The following is a 24,344-nucleotide window of genomic DNA, read 5'->3' as shown; positions in this document are numbered from 1 at the left end:
AATCCCCAGCACCCAGGACAAGGTCTGTCAAGTGAAGAGTGTACTGTAAATGTTTATTGCATTTAATTTACATGCAGTTGAAATCTAAAAATCATTATTATCCACAGCATCTTTAAATGTATAAAATGATCATGGTTTATATAACCAAAGCAGGAAAGCTCCTTATCTATAAAGCCAAGTACAGGAGGGATTGAGGGAGAGTCTTCCCATCCTTCACACTCTACTTCACCCAGAGACAGGGCCAGCGGTATGGCTAAGATGTTTACGCAGCCCTGGAGCAAGTCATTTTAAGGGTCAGCATGGGTCCAGGAGAATCCCTGGGGAAAAGCCCACAGGACAAGCAGATCCAACTCCATGACTAAGGTCTCCACCAGGAACCTACGGAACTTCCATTACTTTCAGTTTGGAAGCCCTGGGAGGAAGGAGCTATGCTGAGAGTAAATAGCACCTGTACTCACTGCTGTACGAGGTGTGTTCATCAGATTTTTCACGTATTAGTTGCTTCCTCAATATACTTTTGGTGTGTAAAAATTACAAGCACAATTTAAGTGAGTGCAGTTTTAGACTGAGTACATAGAAAACAAATCCTTCAAGTATTAATAACAGCCTAAATGTCACTTCTTCCAGAAAGCCTTCCCTGACTACCTATTCCCCTTCACTATTCATAGCATGCATTGAACACTTGGTGGGCTCATGACTATTAATTTACTGTCTGCACCCCATGGGACAGTTGTTCACCTATGGGCCATAGTGAGCCCTGAGGGCTGGGATTGTGTCTGACAAACCCTATGCTATGTCCCTGCACCCCTCATAGTGCCTGGCACGTATCCTAGACTCATAATAACCATTAGTCAAATTGTTGACGCACAACCCCTGTTTTAGGCAATGGTGAAATTATACCCTCAAAAGTTTTCCTTTACTTTTCATTAATTTTCAAAAAAAGCAGCATATTACCAATGTATTAAAATAGTTCACATTCTTAACCAAAAGAACTTCTACAAGTGACCATTCACTCTGTACTCATGCAGTCCTAGAAATAGAGACTCACTAACCCAGGAAGGACAGCTCTGCCTTTGACCAACTGTGACTGCTACAAGTTCTTACATTTATTGCACCAAAATGGACCTTCCAGGATCCAGCGGCTTTCTTTCCATCTCTAAACCATTTGGCCAAATGACAGTCCTCTCAGGATTTGACAAAAGATGATTTTCCTCGGTTTACTGTTTTCCAGGAAACACTGAACATCCCAAGTCCTTGTTCTTGTGTCTCCTGTCATCATCTCCTGCCACCCCCCTGACTCCGGTCATGCCCAGTGACAGCACCAGAGGCACAGTCAGGCACAGGTACAGTGAAGCTGTGCCTTCCTCATCTGGAATCTTCTTCTTCTACTCTGCAGCCTTCCTCATCTGGAATCTTCTTCTTCTTCTCTGCAGCCTTCCTCATCTGGAATCTTCTTCTTCTCTGCAGCCTTCCTCATCTGGAATCTTCTTCTTCTACTCTGCAGCCTTCCTCATCTGGAATCTTCTTCTTCTTCTCTGCAGCCTTCCTCATCTGGAATCTTCTTCTTCTTCTCTGCAGCCTTCCTCATCTGGAATCTTCTTCTTCTCTGCAGCCTTCCTCATCTGGAATCTTCTTCTTCTTCTCTGCAGCTGGCAATTACACAGGCTGCTTTGTTTGCCACATTTTCTGATTCCCAGGGACTGCTGCTTCTCCTCTACGTGGACCCAAGCCACCTTTAGCATCCTTTACATCATCTTGTCTGGGGACCTCCAGCAGATCTGTCTGCAGTTTGCTGCCTCCCCTTATTCTCTTCCTTGGAAGGCAGGCTGCCCTTCAGAGTCTGTTTCTCTGGTGGCCCCTCCTGCCCACGGTTTCTCTGGTGGCCCCTCCTGCCCACGGTTTCTCTGGTGGCCCCTCCTGTCCCTGGTTTCTCTGGTGGCCCCTCCTGTCCATGTTTTCTCTGATGACCCCTTCTGTCCCCAGTTTCTCTGGTAGCCCCTCCTGTCCACAGTTCCTCTGGTGTTCCCTTCTGTCTATGATTTCTCTGGTGGCCCCTCCTGTCCCTGGTTTCTCTCGTGGCCCCTCCTGTCCCCGGTTTCTCTGGTGCCTCCCTCCTGTCCATGGTACCTCTGGTGCCTCCCTCATATCCCTGGTTCCTCTGGTGACCCCTCCTGTCCACGGTTCCTCTAGTGGCCCTTCCTGTCCCCAGTTTCTCTGGTGGCCCCTTCTGTCCCTGGTTTCTCTGGTGCCTCTCTCCTGTCCACAATTTCTCTTGTCCCTCCCTCCTGTCCAGGGTGCCTCACAGGTCTCTGACCGGGCTTCAGAAGCATGGCAAGCTCCGTCACACCCTGGAAAGTAACCAGGAAACACAGGCTCTGACACAGAAGGTGCATTCCCCAGCCCTTCTCTTCTCTTGGGCTTCCTACCCCCAGTTCACCCCGAGTACTGTTATCCTTGAGAAGAAGACAGAGGGAAAGGAGTTTTCCTGTGTCCCCACATCTCCTCCTATTCCTCAACGTGGAGGGCCTGCTCCTTCTCCCGGCTACCTCTCCATTGTTAAGCCTTTTATGTAATTCACCTCTAGAACTTTCAGTCACCCTCACTCGTTCTGGTCTTTAGCCTCTAACAGCACTTCTTCATATCAAGTCCACTCTCTTATATTAGTCCTTGTTGCTCTTGCATCCACTGGATTTGGGGTATCTGACCCCCAAGGTGAGCTCCCCAGCGAGCACCCAATGCAGCCTCACTGGTGCCTGTCAGCTCCTCATTCCTTCCTCACAGCACTTGCTTGGAATTGCAGAGGCTGCAGTGGGACTCTGAACTTCCCCATCCTCCTACACCACCAGTTTCCCTGGGGCAAGCCATGACATCCTCCCCACTCTTTCAATGAATGCTTCTGATAAGTTCATCCTAAACCAGGCTGCAACGCTGAGCCTACACAGCCCTCTCAGTCTTCCTGCAAACCCACAGATGGTACAATCATATTTGGCCAAAATTTTCTTCTCTTGCCATTGACCAAGCGATTTCTCTGCCTTGTCAAGTCAATAACTTGTCAGAAGGTCTTCAAAGCAACTGAGACTTTCAGCAGGTGCCTGGAAATGTTGAAATCCTGTCCTATTAGGTGTTTTCAGAGACTATGTGGTCATGCATTATGGAAAAATGACCTTGAGCTTGGAGATAACACAGGTGAGGCCAAATCCCAGCCTTTCTTCTTACTAGCTATGTAACAGGACTTCGGTTTCTTGACTGTCACTAAAGAAATAAAGGCCTTACCTTGGTAGGATGTTGTAAAATTTTAATCAAATAAAACAGTCTGTTCAAACTGTACATCAGAATGACCCAGATAGGGAGCCTTTTTAAAAGCACAGGTTTCTGGGCGCCATTCCTCAGAGACTCTGGTTTAATATGTCTGAAAGCAGAACTGTCAAAAAGCCCCAAGGCGTTTCCAGTGTGCCCACAGATTTGGGAGCCACAGAAGTCATGTTTTAAAATGCCCAGCACATTGCCTTGATGGATGATGAAGCTGAAAATTGAGACGTAGATATAATTAGGAAGAATGCACCGCTGACCAAATAAAGAAATTCTTAGGAGTAAATCACACACAGAAATGTATGCGTGGACACCCAAGATGTGCAGAGGCGAGTGTGAATGGGGAGAGTCTGGGAAGGCCACGGACAGGAAGGGTGAGGATGGGTTTTGTAATGGGTCCCCAGCCCATTGGACGGAGTGGGTGGTGGTTTCTACAGACACAGAGCAAATGCAGCATCAGAGAGGGCTTATAAGTCACACTGGGAGATTATTGTACAAGGCAATGTCACAAGGTATGGGCTGAGCTAAAGAAACCTACAGGGCATGGATGTGGAAGTGCCCAGTGACCACCAAAAGGGGACTGTCCCCTCCCTACCCAGGTCTACCATATGCCTTGGATTGGTGTAAGGGAACTGCAGTCATGGACATGCCTCTCCAGGCTGTGTGCCAACTCCCACACAAAAACCTCCAGTGAAGATAGCTGTATCTTCATTGGCCCCGTCAGTTCCGGAAAATTCCATGTTGCCTGGGCAGAGGCATCCACCACCACAACTGTCTACCTCCTCCTGGGGCTACTTAGCAAATGTCTCTGTGTCTTGCAGCACCTGGCATTCCTCTTCATCCTCCTAAACATCTCTGCAGAAGGCCTGGCTTTCTCTCTGTGGAGCAAGCCTCATTGGTGCATGTCATTGCATTGATACAAAATTTCCTTTCCTCATTTGTCTTCTATGGAATCACATTATTCTCATAAATTTTTTCCAACTCTTCTCTTTTTATTTCATGTTCTTCTACCTCTAATCTTCTTGATTCAAAATACGCTTTTTCCTTGTAATTGCAATATTGTCAGCTTCTATTAGGCTCCATTCTCTGAGAATGTAAAGCATCAAAAAGCAGTCTTTAAGCCACATATTTTTTCTTCAGTTCCAGAAAGTCTCTTGCATTTATGTTTACATCTGGACAGAGAAGTCTCCCAAACTGCCATACTCACCCTTAGTGTGACAAAGTGATTGGCCCCATTCCCAAGACTCAGAGGTCCATGTATTTGTGGTTTATTTATCTATTAAACATTAATATACTATTTATCCACTGTGAGCCAGGCACTGTGCTAGCAATAGGGATAGAAGACTGGGTATGGCCAGCATGGCCTCTGCCCGCCTGGAGCTTAAAGTCCAGCAGGGAATACAGATTATCCATGGCAGACTTACTTGTGTGGTGAGCACCACCAAGGCAGACCCTGAGGAGGATGGGAATATGTAGGCATCATCTCTGTCTACTGTCTTGGAGCCTCCTTTGTTCATCCCCAGCCAACGCCAGCTGTTGACCACCCACCCACAATCAACACTGCCCAAACTCTTTTGATATAAGAACCATGTATTGACATTCTCATCCTTGCGTGAAGCCCTAAAATCAGCAGATACAAAATGTCGCAGAGTCAATGATAACATTTCGCACGAAACAGGTGCTGCTGTTGTAATTAGCTATGGTTGAAAAATAATTCCTGCAACCAAGGATTTGGCACTAAATGATTTCAAAAACATAGAATTGCAAAATATGTTTGGTAATCAGGATTTATCCTGGAATGAGATTGATTTGTATTGGATCATCTTATTTTTACCACACTCTATTTGAGGAGGGAAGGATCTGGTATAGCTTGAAGTTTTGCTGGTTTTCAAAACCTTTTAGAACTGGGGATTTTGGGGGGGCCCAGGGCTACCATCCAAACCATAGTTCATCGTACTGTCCCATACAGTGAGTGCTCACAGTGGCCGTTGTCCACTGTTCTGACCTGAGCTTCCACCACTGGAATTTCCCTTCTGTGATCTCCCCAGTCCGCTGAGCTATGCTTCCTCCACCGCCCCTCCCTGAACTCTCCTGGCTTGTTGCCCCACGTCCCTCGCAGCGTGGATAATGAGTGTGGGATGCCAAATCCCCTCTGATAGCCAACTCTGCCAGAAAGCTGGGAATATTGTATTGAGAAATCACTTGGAGTGTAATTTTTCTTTCTTTCCTTTTTTTTTTTTTTTTTTTTTTTTTTTGGTTTATAATTCCTACTTGTGAACTTTCAAAGGCAGAGGAAAAAAACTCACATCTCTATCTCTTCTTTTTTGAAAAACAAAACCCAAAAGACTCCTGGGATTCTGCTCAGAGAACCAAAGATGTTTCCCCTCAGCTGAACTCGGCCACCATCATTGATATCCACCCTTCCTCCACCTACAGCATCCGCATGTACGCCAAGAACCGGATTGGCAAGAGCGAGCCCAGCAACGAGCTCACCATCACGGCGGACGAGGCAGGTACGTGGGACCGGGCAGCATCTTGCTCTGGAGGAGCTCGGGAGCTAACTCTTTAGGGCTCAGATGCTTAAATGCAGAAGCAGACCTTTGCCCGTGCTAGGTGGAGGTCTTTGATGCGTGCTCTCCATAGTTCTGTGCCCTATAAAAAACGCAGACGGCGCTCTGCATCTTACTTTAAAGGCACTGCTCTTCAAATAGGATTTAGTTCAAGTTTCCCATATCCAAGACTTAAAAGAAAGACATATGAGGCTAACAATCTGGTGAGATTCAAAGAATCATGCCGTTTTACAATTCCTTTGTTTGGACGCATGGAATCCAGGTTGACAGGAGAACCGTGAGTGTATTTCTTGCCTGAGACCCTGTGAAGTCCACTGTGGGAGGAAGGAGTAACGCTTAACTAAGAATCTGTGTGGGAGATGTGGGAAGGGGAACAGATTATTGAATTGACTGAAAACATCAACATTTAAAAATAATTTTTTTGCTCTTTTTACCATTACAAATAACACTGTATTTAGTGTTGCAAATTCAGCAGAAAGAGATAAGCATTGTGAAGAAAGCAAAATGGCTTCCATTATTTTCCCACCTAGAGGTAACCCAGGAACAGGCAGATATAACAAGTTAAATAATTTAATCACCCATACATGCTCATGCGCACAGGCACTCACCATGTATCCACACCCCTTAACACACAGTGGACCACTCATGGTTCCTGGGGGTGAAATTAACAGGTGTACAGAGAACTGAGCAATGAGGCAATGGTCCATGAATGCTAATTGTCAACCCGCCTCCTGGCAAGAGGAGAGGAAGCCCCCGTGCTTGGGTTTCTCCCAGGATAAAAAATAAAGAGTGCATGCCTAGCTCATTTCTTGGAAGGAAAGGGTGTCCAGCTCCCAAACCTACCTCTTCTTTTCCTGTCCACCATCAGTGCAATCAGCTACTCCCTACTGCAGGAAACCTGGCACCTTAGTCTCAGATCCCTGTTTCTCCATCACCAAGATTAAGGTGATTGCCACACCCAGATGGCTAACAGAAGACCGGAGGTTTGTTCCAACTTTCAGTAGAGGTTGTTCTTGGCTTCCTTCCCACCACCTTATCTCTGCTACCGTCAGTAACAGCATCCCAAATAGAAATCGAGGTTACTGTATCTCTTAAGTACTTTTCTATAATTCGTAATGATATCTCTTACCGTATATTTAACAAATCTCATATTGCCAAACAGGTCAATTATTTTCAAGTTTTCATTAGTATAAACACCACTACAGTGGACATCCTAGTGGTATGTCTTTTACCATTTCCGAGATCATTTTCTTAAATTAAATCCTAAGAAGTCAATGGCTGGATCAACCAAATGCAACATTTTCACACTTCTGATATTCATCATCAATGTTGTCTTCAAGAGAATGAGTTAAAATGTATAATTCTTCCTCAACTGCAGAGGAGTGCCCATTTCTCAATGCTGGAAGACATCAGTTCTTGAAAATTGTTTTCAAGAGTGAGTGACAGAAGACCTTTATGCTGAAGTGCCTGAGAATGAGCCATTTCTGAGACTTGGATTCTCTGTATGATTTCTCATCTGCAAAATGGACATTACGATGCCTTGCTCCTTACACAGACATATCTGATCATTGAAAAAAATCTCAAGCTCTAAAAGTACTTTGCATGTCTCAGAAAGAAGTGGGAAATAAGTGTTAATCTGCTCCTGCAAAAATAGAATTGTATTTAATTATGTATGTAAACAACCCACCAGCTTCCTCAGATCCCTGGGCTTTCATTATGCTGGATACTTAGAGAGAATAAGCTGTCCCCATCCTTCAGCCCAAAATGTCATCTCTGACTTCCTGCTCAATCTTCTCCTTCCCTCTCAATGCCTTTTCTAACCCCACCCCATCCCAGCCACCTCCTCAGGAAAACAGCATTTTTCGGGTGGTGCATTTTGCACCTGCTTTTCTGATTGCCATTATTAATGCTGCTGTTGTTGCTTTTTCTTCATTTCCTCTGTGACCTCCGCTGCGGCTGGCAGTTGCCATGGCAGCAGCTCTCTCCCTGCCAGAAGGCCAGGTGAACAGCCTCCGGGGTGTTGGTCTGCAGGGCAGCTGCCTGGCATGTCTGCAGACAGATGCAGACGCCGCCTCTTTGGCTCCCCGGCTGGCCTTTTGTATTGTATCTGGGTGCTGGCTGTGGCAGCCCCACACAGCCTCTCTCCTTTAGTATTCAGAGGAGCTAAGGGGAAATGAAAGGAAAGGAGCAGCCTCCAGAAATGGAAAGCTGCAGCAGAGAACTTGTCTTTGTCTTGGTGCATAGGTTTGCATGACTGAAATTAAAAAGTCAGTTTCCCATGTGTGACTCACCTCCAATGGAATGCAACTACTCTGGCCAAAGGATCCTTATTAGAGTGTTTAGCAGGGGCTGGAGACACTGCCTCCACTCCCCAGCAGGCGAACCCAAAGGCACATCTTTTTAGGAGCTGTAGCTATCTTGAGGTGACCTTGTCCCACTCTTCCCTTACTCCTCACATGGGAGCCTCTGGAAGCTGTTGGCCCCTTCACTTTTGCTGTAATATAGTACCCAAGTCTTGGGCACGTGAGGGCGCCTCCCCCAATGCTACTACTTTGCAATGACTCAGTGACTCCCCAGAGCCCAACGCCCAGCACCAACCTACCTTTTCATGCTCCCAAACCCTATTGTTGTGCTTCTTCCCTTGTCTGGAAGGCACTACAAGTTCCACATCCCCTTTTCTGTGCTCTTCCTTGAAAAGCCACGTTCAAAGATGCCTTCCCCCCTAGTGCAATGTCTTTGTCCATCTCCTGGGTACAGTTAGTGACTCCTCAGCTCAGCACAGAGGAGAGATTTTACTGACAGTAACCTTTGAGGCATATCATCATGTCTCCATGGACCCTGTTGTTCATGATGACATGGCGGGGGGGACACTATGAGCCCCACCACATCAGGAGTCGTGTGCACTCACACTTCTGTCCCTTGTGTGTGTCTGGCATAAGGGAGATGAATATGTGAGATGAACAGTTATAAACATTACTCACAGTATTGCTTTTAGAATGGGTACCACAATGAGCAGAGTATGTACGTGTGCACATATTTGTTGAGAAAATATATCCTGAATTAAACCCACACTGAAATTCTGAAGGGTGCTCTGGTCTGAATGTTGATGCCTCCCCTTTCAAATTAATATCTGGAAACCTAATTCCTAATGCAATAATATTAAGAAGTGGGGCCTTTAGGAGGTGTGGTGGACCCCTCATGAATAGAATCAATGCCCTTATAAAATAGGCCCAAGGCCCAGTAAGACCACTTACCCCTTCTGCCACAAGAGGGCGCAGGGAGAATGCACCATCTATGAACCGGAAGAATGAGCCCTCACCAGACACCAAATCTGGCCTCTTAATCTTAAAATTCTCAGCCTCTAGAAATAAATTTCTGTAAGAAATAAACTTCTGGGCCAGGAACAGTGGCTCAAGCCTGTAATCCCAGCACTTTGGGAGGCTGAGGCAGGGGGATCACTTGAGGTCAGGAGTTCGAGACCAGCCTGGTTAACATGGCGAAACCCTGTCTCTACTAAAAGTAGAAAATTAGCCAGGTGTGGTGGCGCATACCTGTAATTCCAGTTACTCAAGAGGCTGAAGCAGGAGAATGGCTTGAACCCTGGAGGTGGAGGTTGCAGTGAGCCGAGATTGCGCCATTGCACTTCAGCCTGGACAACTAGAGCAAAACGCCATCTCAAAAACAAAACAAAACAAAAAAGATGTACAAACTATGCTTAGTTCAAGGTCTGTAGGTGAAATTTGGCTCGCCGACTGTAGTTTGCTGACCCTTCAATGAATGGAGGATGGGAGCTGTGGCTCAGTGAGGGTGGACAGTCAGACTCTCCATGCTTCCCTCCAGCTCATTGCTGCCAAGCAGGAACTCAAGAGTAACTCAAAATTTAGATTTTGAGCTGAAATTTCCAGATTTTAAAAATTAACACTGAATTTCGAAGTTTGGCACAACACTAAGCAGAGCTCACATCCGCAGGCCTGGTCTGCTGTGGGCTGCGGTTTATGGCCTGGGAAGTGCCCTGTTCCATCAGGATGGGGGAGGGCATCTCCAGCTCCAGAGGCAGCCATTTCATGGTTGGTCACTGGAGCTGTGATGGGGGCTGTATTCTTTCCCCATCTTCTTTCCCCTCGGCCTTCCTGTCCTATCCTTTCACCTTTCTCTACTTTTCTTTATGAAGTCTTTGTCTTCTTTATGAAGTCCATGTTGGTCAGGCTGGTCTCCAACTCCTGACCTCAGGTGATCTGCCCAGCTCTGCCTCCCAAAATGCTGGGATTATAGGCATGAGCCACCAAGCCCAGCCTATATATCTTTTTTTGTTGTTTTTTTTTAAAGAAAGAATAACATGGGTGCATAAAGCTCAAAATTTGTACTGTCTGAGTCTTTACAGAAAAGTTTATGGATCTCTGATGAAGTCTGGCCACCAGGGAATTTGAGTTTTAGACTTCTGCTGTATCCACTGCAAAGGTTAGTGAGGAAGGAATGGCTGCCATTGACATAGTGTCCCTGCCTAATGTTGGGAAATCACATTGCTCCAATCCCAAGATGCTGAGTTTATTTGCATGTGAAAGTGCACAAAGCATTATCATACCCCTTTAATACACTTGACCTCGGAGAACAGCCATGAAGCCAAGACCGCACCATTCAGCACAGGCTACTCGGCTTCCCCAACGAGCCGTAGCACCAGCAGCCCCTGCAACAAAGGAGCAGTGAAGAGAGTAAGTGGAGACACGGTCGGAGTTAACGAGATCAGCTGTTAATGGACTCGAAATGTGTCTCTTTGACACGAATCAGCCACGTGACACGTGACATTCACAGCTGGCCCTTGCTGCAGACCAGCTTCCCCATTAGCAGCTGCCCCTTGCAGGTCGTGAGTCACTTAGTACCTTGTGACCGGGTTCGATGTGGCTACTCCCTTCTTTATTTTCACTGTAAATCTGTGTATAGAACGTGTAGCTTCCATTAGTGGGTGCTCACTCGTTGAAACACCACTGAATTTCACAGACCATCAGAGAATGGAAGGTGTGGATTATGGGAGGGTCACGATGCAGAGTCGCTGGGTTTCCAATGAATCTGGCACTGAGTTAAGTCCTTGCCTCATCTGTCCTCCCATTCGGGGGCAGCAGCTGTGATCTGGAAGAAAAGTTTTCTATGTGCTGAGGTGGGACAATGGATGAGAGGATGGAATGAGGACAGAAGGAATAAAAGCCAGGAGCATGTGAAACAAACATAGGGATAGCTGTGCTATTAGGGCAGAGGGTGGCATCAATGTGTTCTTCGGTAGGAGTCAAATGCACAGCGTGCGCTTAGCAAGAAGAGCTGAGCACGCCCCACACCCAAACAGGCCTTCAGTGATCGGCTTCTGTAGATTTTTGTCATTCTCCTCCATCCTGGGTTTGAAGAAACTTTGGAAAATAAACCTGACAAAAGTTATTAGCCTTCTTGCTGTCTCTCATGCACACTGTATAGTCCTGTCTGCTATCCTGAGATGTTCTGGAATAGTTTCGGAATGTTCTGAAATGTTCTTCCTCTCTTCCCTTGCTTTCAAATATTATCCTCCAAGAATCTGATCCTGACCACCCTGTTAAAATTCAACCCACTGCTCACTCCAGTGGGTCCCCTCCCTCCCTCACCACTCTCTTTCTAACAATCATATATATCACCACCCAGGGTACTGTATAAGTTGCTGATTCATTTTCCTTATGGTCTGTTTTGACCAGGGGAGGTGGGATTGCCTGCTCTGCTCTCTCACTGCTGTATCCCAGGCACCTAGAATGGTGTTTAGCATGGTGTTTAGTGCTAATTCAATAAGAAGATTAAATAAATGAGCCGTTTATTTAATAAATAGTCCATGACTTCAGCCTTTCCCCATCTGGGCAACAGTTACTCTTTGTTCTATTTTGATTTTTACTCAACACTGTCTTGGTCCCTTTGTCCAACACAGAGCATGCCTCTCACCCACCCAACTCCTGTAGAAGACAAACGTGTGTTTGTAGAATCATGCAACTGCTTCTCACTTTAAAAAAAAAGTTTTATTTTTCTTTTTACTTTTGTATCCCAGTCTTTGCCTAGTGTAGGATGTGGCTCATAGAAGGCAAATCTCCCTATCAGAACCAGAGGCAAAAACGTGGGAGTGGTTCCCATGGGGGCAGTTGAGCCCAAATCAATTAATGATGAGGCCCCAAGACACTGGTTGAAGCCAAGACATTGAAACAGGAAGGAGAGTATTTTAAGAGCAGAATGGAGCACCGAGGCTTGAGTCCCAGCTCTCAGAGGGACACAGGAGCTGCTGGGCAGTGGGAGGCTGTCCAGCTGAGGAGGGACAGAGGCAGAGCCACTGCAGCCAGGAAGGACCAGTACAGAGAAGCAAAGCAGAGATCCATGCATTTTGCAATCAGGAGGTGCCTGTCATTCCTCTGTTTTCAGCCAAACAGAATTAATTCCCCTGCTTTTTACCTTTGTAAATATAATAGAAATTATAAAGATAGTCTTTGCTTATTACAGTTTTGCAGTTTAAACAGTTTTGACTTCTGTAGAAATGCAGAGTTTATTTTGGAAAATCACTTTCTTTTATTTATATATTTATTTTTTTGAGACAGAGTCTTGCTCTGTTGCCCAGACGGGAGTGCAGTGGTGGGATCTCAGCTCACTGTGACCTCTGCCTCCTGGGTTCAAGCAATTCTCCTGTCTCAGCCTCCCCAGTAGTTGGGATTATGGGCATGCACAACCATACCCAGCTAATTTTTGTATTTTTAGTAGAGACCAGGTTTCACCATGTTAGCCAGGCTGGTCTCAAACTCCTGACCTCAGGTGATCTGCCTGCCTTGACCTCCCAAAGTGCTGGGATTACAGGTGTAAGCCACTGTGCCCAGCCTTGGAAAATAACTTTCATTGTTAATCTTTTACCTCTAGCCTTCTCCTTCCCCAGGAAATAAGCTAAATATGCAGGGTTGGGGGTGTGGGGTAAGGAAGCCAATTCTGCTTTTTCTGTATATTACATTTGAAACCATGTAAGTAAATTCTTAAATGTCCAATGTCAACACAATTTTCAAATTTAGTTAAGTAAATGGATATACCCAGTGATTTATCCTTCATACATTTTGCATTAGGAACTCAATCTGCTTTGGATTGTAATTTTTTTGGCATCATTGGCAATGAGATGAGAACCTATGAAAAAAAATTACAGCTCAGGAGTTATACAGAAAGCAATAAAATTAAAGAAAGCAAATTTTTTATAATTTAAAACTTTTGAAAGTAACATTTTAGTAATGTAGCAGAAAATTTAGTGCCCTTTGTAAAACACAAGCAAACAAATAACCTTCCCAATGATACCGTGCACAGCCCTAATGTGTGGGTGTGTAAGTTAGATTTTTTTGGTTTGTCTGGACTTTTTTCACCACTTTTTTTTAAGAGGAGAGGTCCAAATGCTTTCACTTCAGGGAACAGGCGGAATAATAAATCCATTACTGACAAATCACTGCAGCATTGGTAGGCTAAGTAACAAAGCTGTTACATGCTTAAAAATGGTCAAGTCTGTCCCGGAGACAAGAACCGTGCCCCCTCTTTTCAGTGGAGACCTTCATAAAATGCCAGACCTGGGCCTGGCGAGGTGGCTCACACCTGTAATCCCCGCACTTTGGGAGCCTGAGTGGGGCGGATCACTTGAAGCCAGGAGTTTGAGACTAGCCTGGGCAACATGGTGAAACCCCATCTCTACTGAAAATACAAAAAATCAGCCAGGCGTGGTGGCACATGCCTGTAATCCCAGCTACTTGGGAGATTGAAGCAGGAGAATCGCTTGAACCCAGCTGGTAGAGATTGCAGTGAGTGAGATCGTGCCATTGCACTCCAGCCTGGGTGATGGGTGACAGAGTGAGACCCTGTCTCAAGAAAAAGAAAATACAATAAAATACCAGACCAGATTGAAAAAGCAAGTTATTCCGAAATCATGATTACATTATAGAATTTATGCTCTCTGACAGAATTGAGGACATTCTTGTAAACACTATGCTAGCACCTTTAATTATGAATACCTCTCAGCTGGAAAATCTAGGCTGCAACTCTTGCCTGCCACTCTGGAGAGGACCACACCAAAGGCCACACCCCAGGCAGCCCAAAGGGTTCAGGATGGGGCAGTGTCCCTGACATTGCCTCCAATGCCTAACAAACTGGCTTCTTGTTAACTTACGTGTAACTAAATTAAAGTAACCCAGCATCAGTATAGATGTCAGACTCGAAAATCATTTTTCAAGAAGGATTTTTACGGAAAACCGTGTGCTTTTCAGTGAGCACAGAATTATCAGTGTGTGAGGGAAATCCAACCCATGAGTTTGTATTCAGTTTGATTTTCAAAGTTTCCTGCCTAAGAGCTTGATCCTGTGAGCAAGAAATTGGGCACAGAGCCTTAGCAATAATTATCACCATTAGCTGGATGCCATCCTCTCCCCTCAGCCCCTGTTCTGGACATTAACTTCAGTTCTCGCAGAGCCTTTGCACTTTTGGAATAGATCTGAGAGGCTGCAGCCCTCCAGGCTTCCAGCTGTCCCCGGACCTGCTGAGGAAGGGATGCACGCTCAGCATTTCAGCATCTACAAATTGCTTTACCCCTTCAAAGCAAGGACTCACTCTGGGCTCAGGTCTTGATGCCATATAGAGTACGCTGGGTGACCAGAGACATACAAAGACAGACATGCACAAGTATGCGCACACTACAGGGATAGGTCCCCAGGCCCAGGCAGGGATAAACTGCAGCAGGAGGCCCACGGGCACGGGCGGGAAAGCCTGATGGAGGGAGAAGAAAGCGCCAGGGCAAAGGCTCTGATCTGCCCAGGGGTCCGGTGTGTTGTGGACATGGCTGGGACACAGGACGCATGGTATGCAGAACAAAAGCATGAGGAGGATGGCGAGGTGCCATCTGGAAGCAGAACATTACTAGGGCGGGTGAACAGTGTGAAGTGCGCACTGGGGCCATGTCCCTTTTAAAGAGTACAATAGAGAACAGAATTAATGTTTAGGAACTAAATAGAAACTGTCACCAGGCATAGAGGTGGAGTAGGAGTGGGGCATCAGAGTGAGGGACTCGGAGATCCCCAAGAGGGCAGTGGTGGAGAAAGCAGAGGACAGGGGCCATTTGGAACAGATGTCAGGGACAGCATCAGCAAGTGTGTGAATGAGGGGTGCAGGGAACATGCAGCCCAGAGACCTAACTCCCACCTCCTCTCTCTCCACAGTTCCTGTATTTTAACACCTTTGTTTTAATTATGAATATATCTTATCGAGAAAATCAAGGCTGCAATATCCCCATTTCCCTTCAAACTCATATTTCTAAACTACAAGGTAATGAACTATATAATCTGGAGAATCAGCTTTGTTTCTTGGCATTTGTTTTTAGATGGAGTCTCGAACTGTTGCCCAGGCTGGAGTACAATGGCACAATCTCCACTCACTGCAACCTCAGCCTCCTGGGTTCAGGTGATTCTCCTGCCTCAGCCTCCCAAGTAGCTGAGATTACAGGCGCCTGCCACCACACCCAGCTAATTTTTTGTATTTTTAATAGATGGGGTTTCACTGTGTTGGCCAGGCTGGTCTTGAACTCCTGACCTCGTGATCCACCCATCTCAGCCTCCCAAAGTGCTGGGATTACAGGAATGAGCCACCACTCCCGGCCTCTTGGCATTCTTAGAGCTTCATTCTCTCCCAGTCCCACCAGTCCCCGATCTGCAGAATCAGCTTCCTGCTTCATCCTCAGTGCGTGGGAGGAACTGTGGATTCCCATTACTCTCTTGCAGTAGCAATCCTTGCATCTTAGAGCACTGACCCCCAGGGCGGGGCCCCTTGATAGAGTGCCTTAGTGCTCCAAGACACAGGGCATTCATTTCCTATAGACCATAGCTGTTTTCCAAGCCTTTGTTCTGTTGCTAAAGCCCGTAACTCTCTCCTTCAAGTTCCCATTCTGATTTCCTGCTTGGCTTATTGTCATAATGTTGAGAAAACCAACAATCAGGTTTCGACCTGCTTCTTTCAGTCAGTAAATTTACCCGTGTCTGCCCTCACCTGGCTTCCCTCAACCAATAAACCTCACTCTGCCCTCCTCCCATCCCAGGGGCATTTGTTCCTTTCTATGCCCCACTCACCCTGCAGCCTATATCTTCTGCCCTCTTCAGTTTCTGCCAGGATATGCACTGTTCATTCAAGTTTACCTTTTGTTATCGTTAAATGTCTCCCATTTGCTTCCCCCTATTTGAAAACACTTAATGGTAATTATATTATGATTATAATTTCTTCTATTTACTGAGCACATTGTTTTCATAACAACCCTATGATACATATTCTATTGTCCCATTATATATATAAAGAGAAATGGAGTCACAGACAAGTAACACACACACACACACACACACACACACACACACACACAGCTAACAAGTGACAGAACCAGAATGTGAACTTGGACAGAAAAAACTCAAATATCCATCAACTTAGCAACTACATCATGGTACTACTCAGAACTTTCTCTTCCTTTATAAAAAAGGAAGCCAGCTTCCCCTGGGTCATGCTCTTCCCCAGTCTACCCTTTATCTTTAAGGTATCTTTACTCTTCCTATTTCTTCCAAACTCCCCAAAATGAGTTCATATTCACTACTGCTGTTTTCTTATTGCGTGTGTGGCAGGCAGACTTTTGCAAACGTCCACAGAACTGGCTTTCGTAGTTCTACCGTGATCTCAAAATTGTCAATCCAAAAACATTTTTTAATCTAAAGGAGCTTTCCCTCTGACCCCTGTGTCGCTCTTTGCCTCTGCTTCTCAGAAGACACCTGCTTACCTGCCGCCTTGCCTCGCAAGCTTCCTTCAGTGTGTGTATCTGATAGCTGATTATATTCTGAACTCTTGGGTGGCAAAATGTTTTACATCTCTTAGTTCTACACCATGCACCTAGTCTGTAGCACATTTCCAACACATGCCCATCAGCTCTAACTGGGATGTACTTGAAATTGTCTCTCAGTGGCTCCCTGACTTATTACACACTCAGCGGAAACAGATTGCTTTAAACTACACATTTTATTTTTCTTTTCAACGCTGCTTCAGTCCTCTGTGGCTAGAGCCCCTGGTTCACAAGGGTTTTTAATTGGAATGTGTGAAGAGCTGAAGCCATGAAAGACACCCAAAGGCAGAAGAATCTTGATTATTTTTGTCCCAAGTCATTCTAAGCAAGTGAGAAACCCCAATGCCACATCACTAAGCAAATCTTCCAGAGGAAAGGGAAGGACCTTCAGCACACACCATGGACAGTGCTTTACGAGGGAAATTTTGTTTTGCAACTTTCTGTCGTACCCTTAATTTGTTCAAAATTGGGATTCATTCACGAAGGTGTCAAAGACATGGTGAGCAGGAATACAATGGTAGGTCCCAGGATTCATTTTTCCAAGGAGCAAATAAACACTGGCCAAGAGTTATACATGGTAACTCTACAAAATTGAAATTTCCCATGACCAGTAAAAACTTCTTTCTCTGGGCGGGCGCGGTGGCTCACACCTGTAATCCCAGCACTTTGGGAGGCCAAGGCGGGTGGATCACGAGGTCAAGAGATCAACACCATCCTGGCCAACTTGGTGAAACCCCATCTCTACTAAAAATACAAAAATTAGCTGGGCATGGTGTGCGCCCCTATAGTCCCAGCTACTCGGGAAGCTGAGGCAGAAGAATCGCTTGAGCCCGGGAGGTAGAGGCTGCAGTGAGCTGAGATAGAACCACTGCACTCCAGCCTGGCAACAGAGCAAGATTCCATTTCAAAAAAAAAAAAAAAAAAAATTCTTTCTCTGTGCCAAATGTGGGGATGGGATGTCTTCAGGGATTGCCTTTGGCTGTGTAGGTTTCAGTCTGCTCCGGAGCACATCTCTAACCTACCTGTGGGTTTTTGGTCCTTACAGCTCCTGACGGTCCACCTCAGGAAGTTCACCTGGAGCCTATATCATCTCAGAGCATCAGGGTCACATGGAAGGTAAACCCAGCAAACACTCGTATTCCCGGTGCTTTTCCCATGGGGTGAGCCCTTCACTCATGCTCAGTGTTATGACACCAAGACTCAAATTTTACGAAACTTTTTTCAAAATTAAATTGAAAGCCCTTTTCTTAAAATGCAGTATTTGTATCCACATTTTGAATACTTTTACAGCAAATTCTGTATCTCAGAGAGATAAAGTGGTTGTCTCTTTTTTTTTTCCTTGACTCTTGATCAAAGTCCTGAGAGTGGTCTCTACAGAAATAGTGGAACAGATGTCCCTGACCGCGTGCTCTCATTTCATCCTAGCAAAAATGTTTTCAAGCTGCTTTTTTTTCATAGCAAAGCATGAGGTGGCAGACAGTCCTCTGAGGTGGCAGAAATAAGTCCATGTCCTCTCTGTCCCACTAACCAGATGTGTTCTCAAGAAAGCTCCTTAATTTCCTTGCCAGAAAAGTGAGCTGTTCAATCAACTGACTCCCAGGCCAGTGCTACCCCAGGTGTGGCCCCTAGCAGCAGACTGGCTGCTGGTTACTTTCGTGTTGGTTGTCAGTGGCTGGGAGAGAAAGAAAACTTGAGCCACACTGTAAATGACTATGTCACGGAGCACATTGTTTCATTCAATTGCCATGGTTTCCATAGCAAACTTTCTCAAGGAAGAAAGCAGCGTTGATTCTGGCACAAGCTCCTCACCAACCACCCCTGTCCCGTGACCTTCGAGTCGGTAGCATGGCCCTGACCTAGTGACCCACGGCGCTAGTCATCCTCCCAGATGTGCTCTTGGAGATGACTGCGTTAGGACAAATTCCATTTCATCCAGAATGTTATCGAATCAAAAGTCCCGTAAGATTGCATTAACCATCCCAGCTCTGAATTTCTCATTGCATGTCATTTTTTGTCTTATCTCTTTCCTCATCCTTTTTTCCTGGTGTCACTTGGAGAAGAGGGAAACCAGCAAGCACAGTGAGGTCTTCACATCACACACTTCTTCTAACCACTCTGTCTGTTTGTTTGCTTGTGTGTTGTTTGTTTTCATTCTAGTATAAATTCTTTCGTAAAATGACCAGCCTCTGTAACAAAAATGGATTTTTATTGTCGGGGTGGTTACCTCCTTTGGTATTACACGCGTTAATACAGCGAGCCCCTTTGTGTCAGCTTTTCTCAGCCGCAGCCAATGAGTTGTGTTTCCAGCGGGCAGCGTGATATGACTGTTTAGCTGCAGAGACAGTGCAGGCCGAGGAGTGTGGGAGGCGGTGTCATTGGTCTTTGTGAGCACATCCACCACCTGCGAGCATCACACACATTGTGGAATAAAGACACTCAGCAAGCCGTAACCCCACACGCATTCCCGCCGTTCTACAGATGGAATGCTGACTCACTCTGTCTTGAATGGAAGACTGTGAAGTTTCACCCACTAGCTTTACACATTCTCTTGCATTTTGCCCTGAAAAAGACCAGGTATTACTGTGGCCTCAAAAGCTTTTTGGGTCTTTTGGGTCCTGCATGAGAGAGGTGTCTGTCCACAGAGGCTCTAGCTCTTATAACTAAAAATGGAAACTTCTGAGGCTTTAAAAGGCATTGTATCCTTTCTCTCCCTGTAGAAAGCAGCCACAAAAGTCAGTGCATTGCAGTTAAATTTCTTTTTAGTGCCTAAGGATGAACGTGTTGTGGGACTAGTAAAAGGAAGCCTGGCTTTCATTAGATTGTGAATCGACTGTAATATATTGTTCACAGAGGAGTGCGATCTATCTCTGTAGAAGGCCTTTGTGGCATGGCCTGTCAGCAGGCGGACTTGCTGGTGATCTAACTGACTAATGAGGTAGGGGCTGCCCTGTCACCGGCTTACCATTTCACGTTGGCCTGTTTATGTAATGAGCTTTTAAAGCACATCACTGATTCAACTGAATTGGACGCTATTAGACGAAATCTAAAGTGTGTGTAAAGGACAATATGTTGCCTACAACATGCCTTTATTTATGGTATAAAATTCAGAATATATGTTTTGTGTAAGGAGAAGGAAAGGAGAAATAGCATTAGCCCCCAAGAGGCAGCCCTGCATGTGACAGCCAGGGTGGACATATGCAGTCGTGGGCAGCCTAAGGCGAAAGCTCATTCATGGTCAGGGATGCTGATCAGAAGTAACAGATGCATTCAGCAGAGAGACACAGGGTCAAGGAGAAAATAGCTCTGGGGCTTTGGTGGGAAAATAGCCATTTCGACTCTCAGCCTTTTAAAGGTGTGGGGCGCTTTGGTGCTCTTTTTCTAACTCTGGAGATACATATTGTGTTTATTTAATTATCATTGAACCAGCCTGCTTCTGTAACAACATCCTCTATTGATCAAAATCAGCAACTTTCCCTTTCTATTTTATTTTATTTACTTATTTTATTTATTTATTTTGAGAGAGAGTCTCCCTCCATCGCCCAGGCTGGAGTACAGTGGCATGATCTTCGCTCACTGCAACCTCCATCTCCTGGGTTTAAGCAATTCTCCTGCCTCAGCCTCCCAAGTAGCTGGGATTACAGACATATGCCACCACGCCCAGCTAAGTTTTTTGTATTTTTAGTAGAGATGGATGTTTCACCATGTTGGCCAGGCTGGTCTCGAACTCCTAACCTCAAGTGATCCACCCACCTCCCAAAGTGCTGGGATTACAGGCGTGAGCCACAGCACCCGGCACCCTTTTTATTTTTGTTATTTCTTTCACCAAAGAAGGGCTTCTGATTTTAAAATCTTTCACGTCCAGCAAAGGTTGCTCAGGACCTAGTGAATGCAGCCGCCCACAGCAGCTGCAGCACCCGGATTCAGGCCCCTTGCCTTGCCCCACCTTCCCCGGGATACTTGCCCATGCAGCAGTCCACAGGTGTCATCGTCCTTCCTGTCAGTGTTTACGTGGTTTGTGGCATGCCCACCTCTCCTGCCCAGTCCTGCTCATTTGAGGCCCAGGTCATGCATGACTGCCCCCATGAAGATGGGAGTCTCCAAAGTGCAATTACAGTTTCACCCTCTATGTTACCCGTTGCTCTTGGTGATAGCTCAGGGAGGTTCCCACCCCGTGGCTTCTGCAGTCTGTTTCATGTGCATCCCCTCCACTGTTCTGGGGGCTCCTTGGCGGCAGGGAGAGAGGCTTACACAGCTCGGATCCCCCCTGGCTGGCATGTGTTCCATGAATGAATGAATGGGTGAGTGAAGGAGAGGTGAGTGTATATGTGAGTTGGGAATGAGGAGGCCTAGAGGACAAGTGTTCCATATCACAATTGCCTGTAAGCATTACGTGTTTCAGAGACTGCCACGGAGAAGGCACCCCAGCTGTTAGGATCTCCAGACAGCAAACATGCTAAGCCCAGGTCTAACTCACGATACAGTGAAATGTCCCAGCCTGTGCAATGGTAGGCGCCCAAAGATGTGAACCACACTCAGAACACCAGACAGACCGAGCACTTTTCATATGACTTTCTACTGTAGTAATTTTCAATCTAGTTTACTGAAAAGTAAAGGGCAGCAGTAGCCCAATTTGTAATAAGTTTCATGGGAAGTGGACATCTTCACATCTTTGCATCCCAAATGTAAGTCCATAGAAAGAGGTTCAAGAACCAGGAGCATTTTTGATGTCTATATTACGCAAGATAAAGGCCTGGAAAGGCTCTTAAATACTTTTACAAATGTTAATTAAAGCGCTAACTGATGCCTTGACAGAAATTCAACAGACAATGTAAGTGGTTCTGAATAAAATAAAAGTAAATGGCAATAAAGTTTCATTTGACATTCTTGAAAAAACAAAAGGGTCTGTGTAAGCAAACACAATTTAATTTAGGGCATGTTTTGTTTCTGATTCAAAATTTGAAAGAATATTTAAAGCTATAGATAATTGATAGCGAATTTGATAAAGTACCTGAAAATTGTACAACTAAGGAATTCTTTGGTTTTTCAGAAAATTCCAATTTTTAATGTATCTCCTAAAGTGTCTCTTTTAGCAGGGCCTGTCACCTTCTCTCCTAATCAGTCTTGGAATCAGTTGACCCTCCTTTTATGCAAATTAGGGACAATTAGATTGCCAGCTACTGTGTTCATGCTTGCATGTGTGTGTATGTGTGTGTGCACATGTGTGTGTATGTGTGTGTGTGTGTGTGTGTTTGCCATGGTCACTCATAAAGTAAAACATATTTAGAATATTTAATTTCTACATACATCTCAAAACATTTATCCAGAGAATGCAATTTAAGACAGAGACTTTTTCCTATTGATATAAAATTTGTGTTGTTTTATTTTTGCATTAAATGAGAAATCTTTGCAGAACCACAAGCTGTCCCCAAAATTTGAAATTATCAGTTTCTTAAATATTCCTGTGCTGAGAACAATTATCAAAGCGATGACTTGCAATAAAAATCCTGAGAATGATGTCACCACTTTCTTGGCCCTCAGTATCGTACCATCTGGCTGAAAATTTTACTTAGAATGAGCGAAATTCTCATTTAGAATTAAGAAAGAGAGGTATGATTTCTGTAAAATATTAAAGTTGAACATTTAGAGACAATTAAATTTCAGTAATCCGAAGAGTATTTTTTTAACTAGAATATCACATCTCTGCTATCCCCAGTAATTCCACTAATTGAGTCATCATTACAACCTATTAAGTTTCAGAGTTGAGCTCTTACAACAGGAAAATGGCTCAATCTGTCATCTAAAAACAAAAGTGCCGTATGTCCAGTGACCTCCATAGTAACAGCTGAACAAACTGCAGGCTGCACTTGCTTTCTGCACTTAAATCCCTCCACCTTCAGGAAGTAGCAAGGCACCTTGAAAAAAGCAGCCTAGAGGCACCTTCTAGCACTAGGATTTCTTGGCCAGGGGTTCCTGGGACAGCTGTCCTTCCAAGTATTTGCTCCCTGCCAGGCCCTATGCTAAACTTTTACATGTATTATCTCATTTGATCTGTGAGCTGGGAACACCCAGTTTTGTGCAGAGGGAGATCCTGAAGACAAAGGAACTTGGCTGAATTCTGAAGGCTGGAGACTAAGAGATTAAGGACTTCTACCCAGGCTATCTGGTTCTGCCTCCTGTGTTTCTGAGCGACCAACAAGTTAATGATAGTTCATGCGTAATAATGCTCAATAAATATTAATTCCTCTTACTATTCCTTCCAAAGTCATGTTATAAATTACACCCAACCCCATAAAAATTAGAGGAGATATATGAAATTTATATCCTTACCTACTGTCTTTTTCTTTCCAAATTGTAAACTTAACCTTAGAGTAACTTCAGTAGTGAGTAGTTGCCCTTTTTTCCTATATCAATTGAAATTCAAAAAGGTTGCCTTGAAATAAACTCTAATGCGATACATTAGAAGGCAAGAATTGTATTTTGCCTTGATTTAAAGAGTAGAAAGTTGCAACTAAAGGGGTATTTTACACATCAACTGATACCCATCCTTAGGCCTTTTTTTAGCACATCAACATTATGTTTTACAACTGGACCAGGTCCTGAAGTTGGGACACTAGGTCAAAATTGCATATGGTCAGAATTATATTTAAAAACACTTAAATTGTCTAATAAGCACACTATGCATAATATTCCCTATAAAGTGTTACAGTAACCTATATGTACAAACACGTAATATTCACAGTGAAAACTGAAGAGTATATGTAAAACTATAAGTTGATATTATTTCCTCACATTATATGTAAATTAGCATTAGCATAAATTAAATCCATTTCCAACAACTAAATTATATATATATAATTAGAATACAGTATAAAAAGTACTAGATTAAATTTCAGAAAATTAGATACTATGCCCGTCTCTACACCTAACAAAAATGACCTTAAGCCAGTCACTCGACTTGTCATTATTGGAACTTGAACCCTTTTCTCTAGTTCTGAGTTGAGGGTTTTATTCATCATGTCATAACCAAGAAAGTAGCAGTGCATTTTAATGATGCATTCTCCCGCCTCACCTCACAGCACTGACTCGATAGAGGAAAATGGATATGGGCCCACTCTGGAATCCATAAGGTGGTCCCCTGAATAGCAACCCCAATTTCAATCCCTACCCTAGGTGCTGATTCCCCCCACCCCACCAATGGCTCTGGACAGCACTGCCATTTCTCATGAAAAATATCTCCCAATAAATGTAAATATTGTGAAATTTGCCCAACAAAATAATAAAAGTTTATTTCAAATAACCTAATACTAGATGGATAGGGTCGGGCACAGTGGTTCATGCCTGTAATCCCACAACTTTGGGAAGCCGAAGGGGGAGCAGATCACTTGAGATCAGGAGTTCGAGACCAGCCTAGCCAACAAGGTAAAACCCTATCTCTATTAAAAACTATAAAATTTAGTCAGGCATGATGGTCCATGCCTGTAGTCCCAGCTATTCAGGAGGGTGAGGCAGGAGAATTGCTTGAGAGGCTGCAATGAGCCAAGATTGCACAACTGCACTACAGCCTGGGTGACAGAGCGAAACTCGTCTCAAAA

At 44.8% G+C, this 24,344-nt stretch overlaps 1 protein-coding gene across 1 annotated transcript in view; it reads left to right on the top strand.

Annotated features, from left to right (window-relative positions):
* The window catches only part of DSCAM (DS cell adhesion molecule), a 760,400-nt gene that overhangs the window by 612,101 nt on the left and 123,955 nt on the right, over positions 1–24,344 (top strand). Inside the window, exons 15-16 of the mRNA XM_064380165.1 lie at positions 5,655–5,822; positions 17,798–17,868. Of these exons, the coding sequence (XP_064236235.1) occupies positions 5,655–5,822; positions 17,798–17,868 (239 nt within the window). The remainder of the gene's footprint in view (positions 1–5,654; positions 5,823–17,797; positions 17,869–24,344) is intronic.

Source organism: Aotus nancymaae, unplaced genomic scaffold (genome assembly GCF_030222135.1).
Source record: "Aotus nancymaae isolate 86718 unplaced genomic scaffold, 86718_ANA_hifiasm-v0.15.2.pri h1tg000022l_1, whole genome shotgun sequence".
NCBI classification, from domain to species: Eukaryota; Metazoa; Chordata; class Mammalia; order Primates; family Aotidae; genus Aotus; species Aotus nancymaae.
Note: the sequence above shows the minus strand (reverse complement) of the source record. Positions and strands in the feature narration are given on the sequence as shown.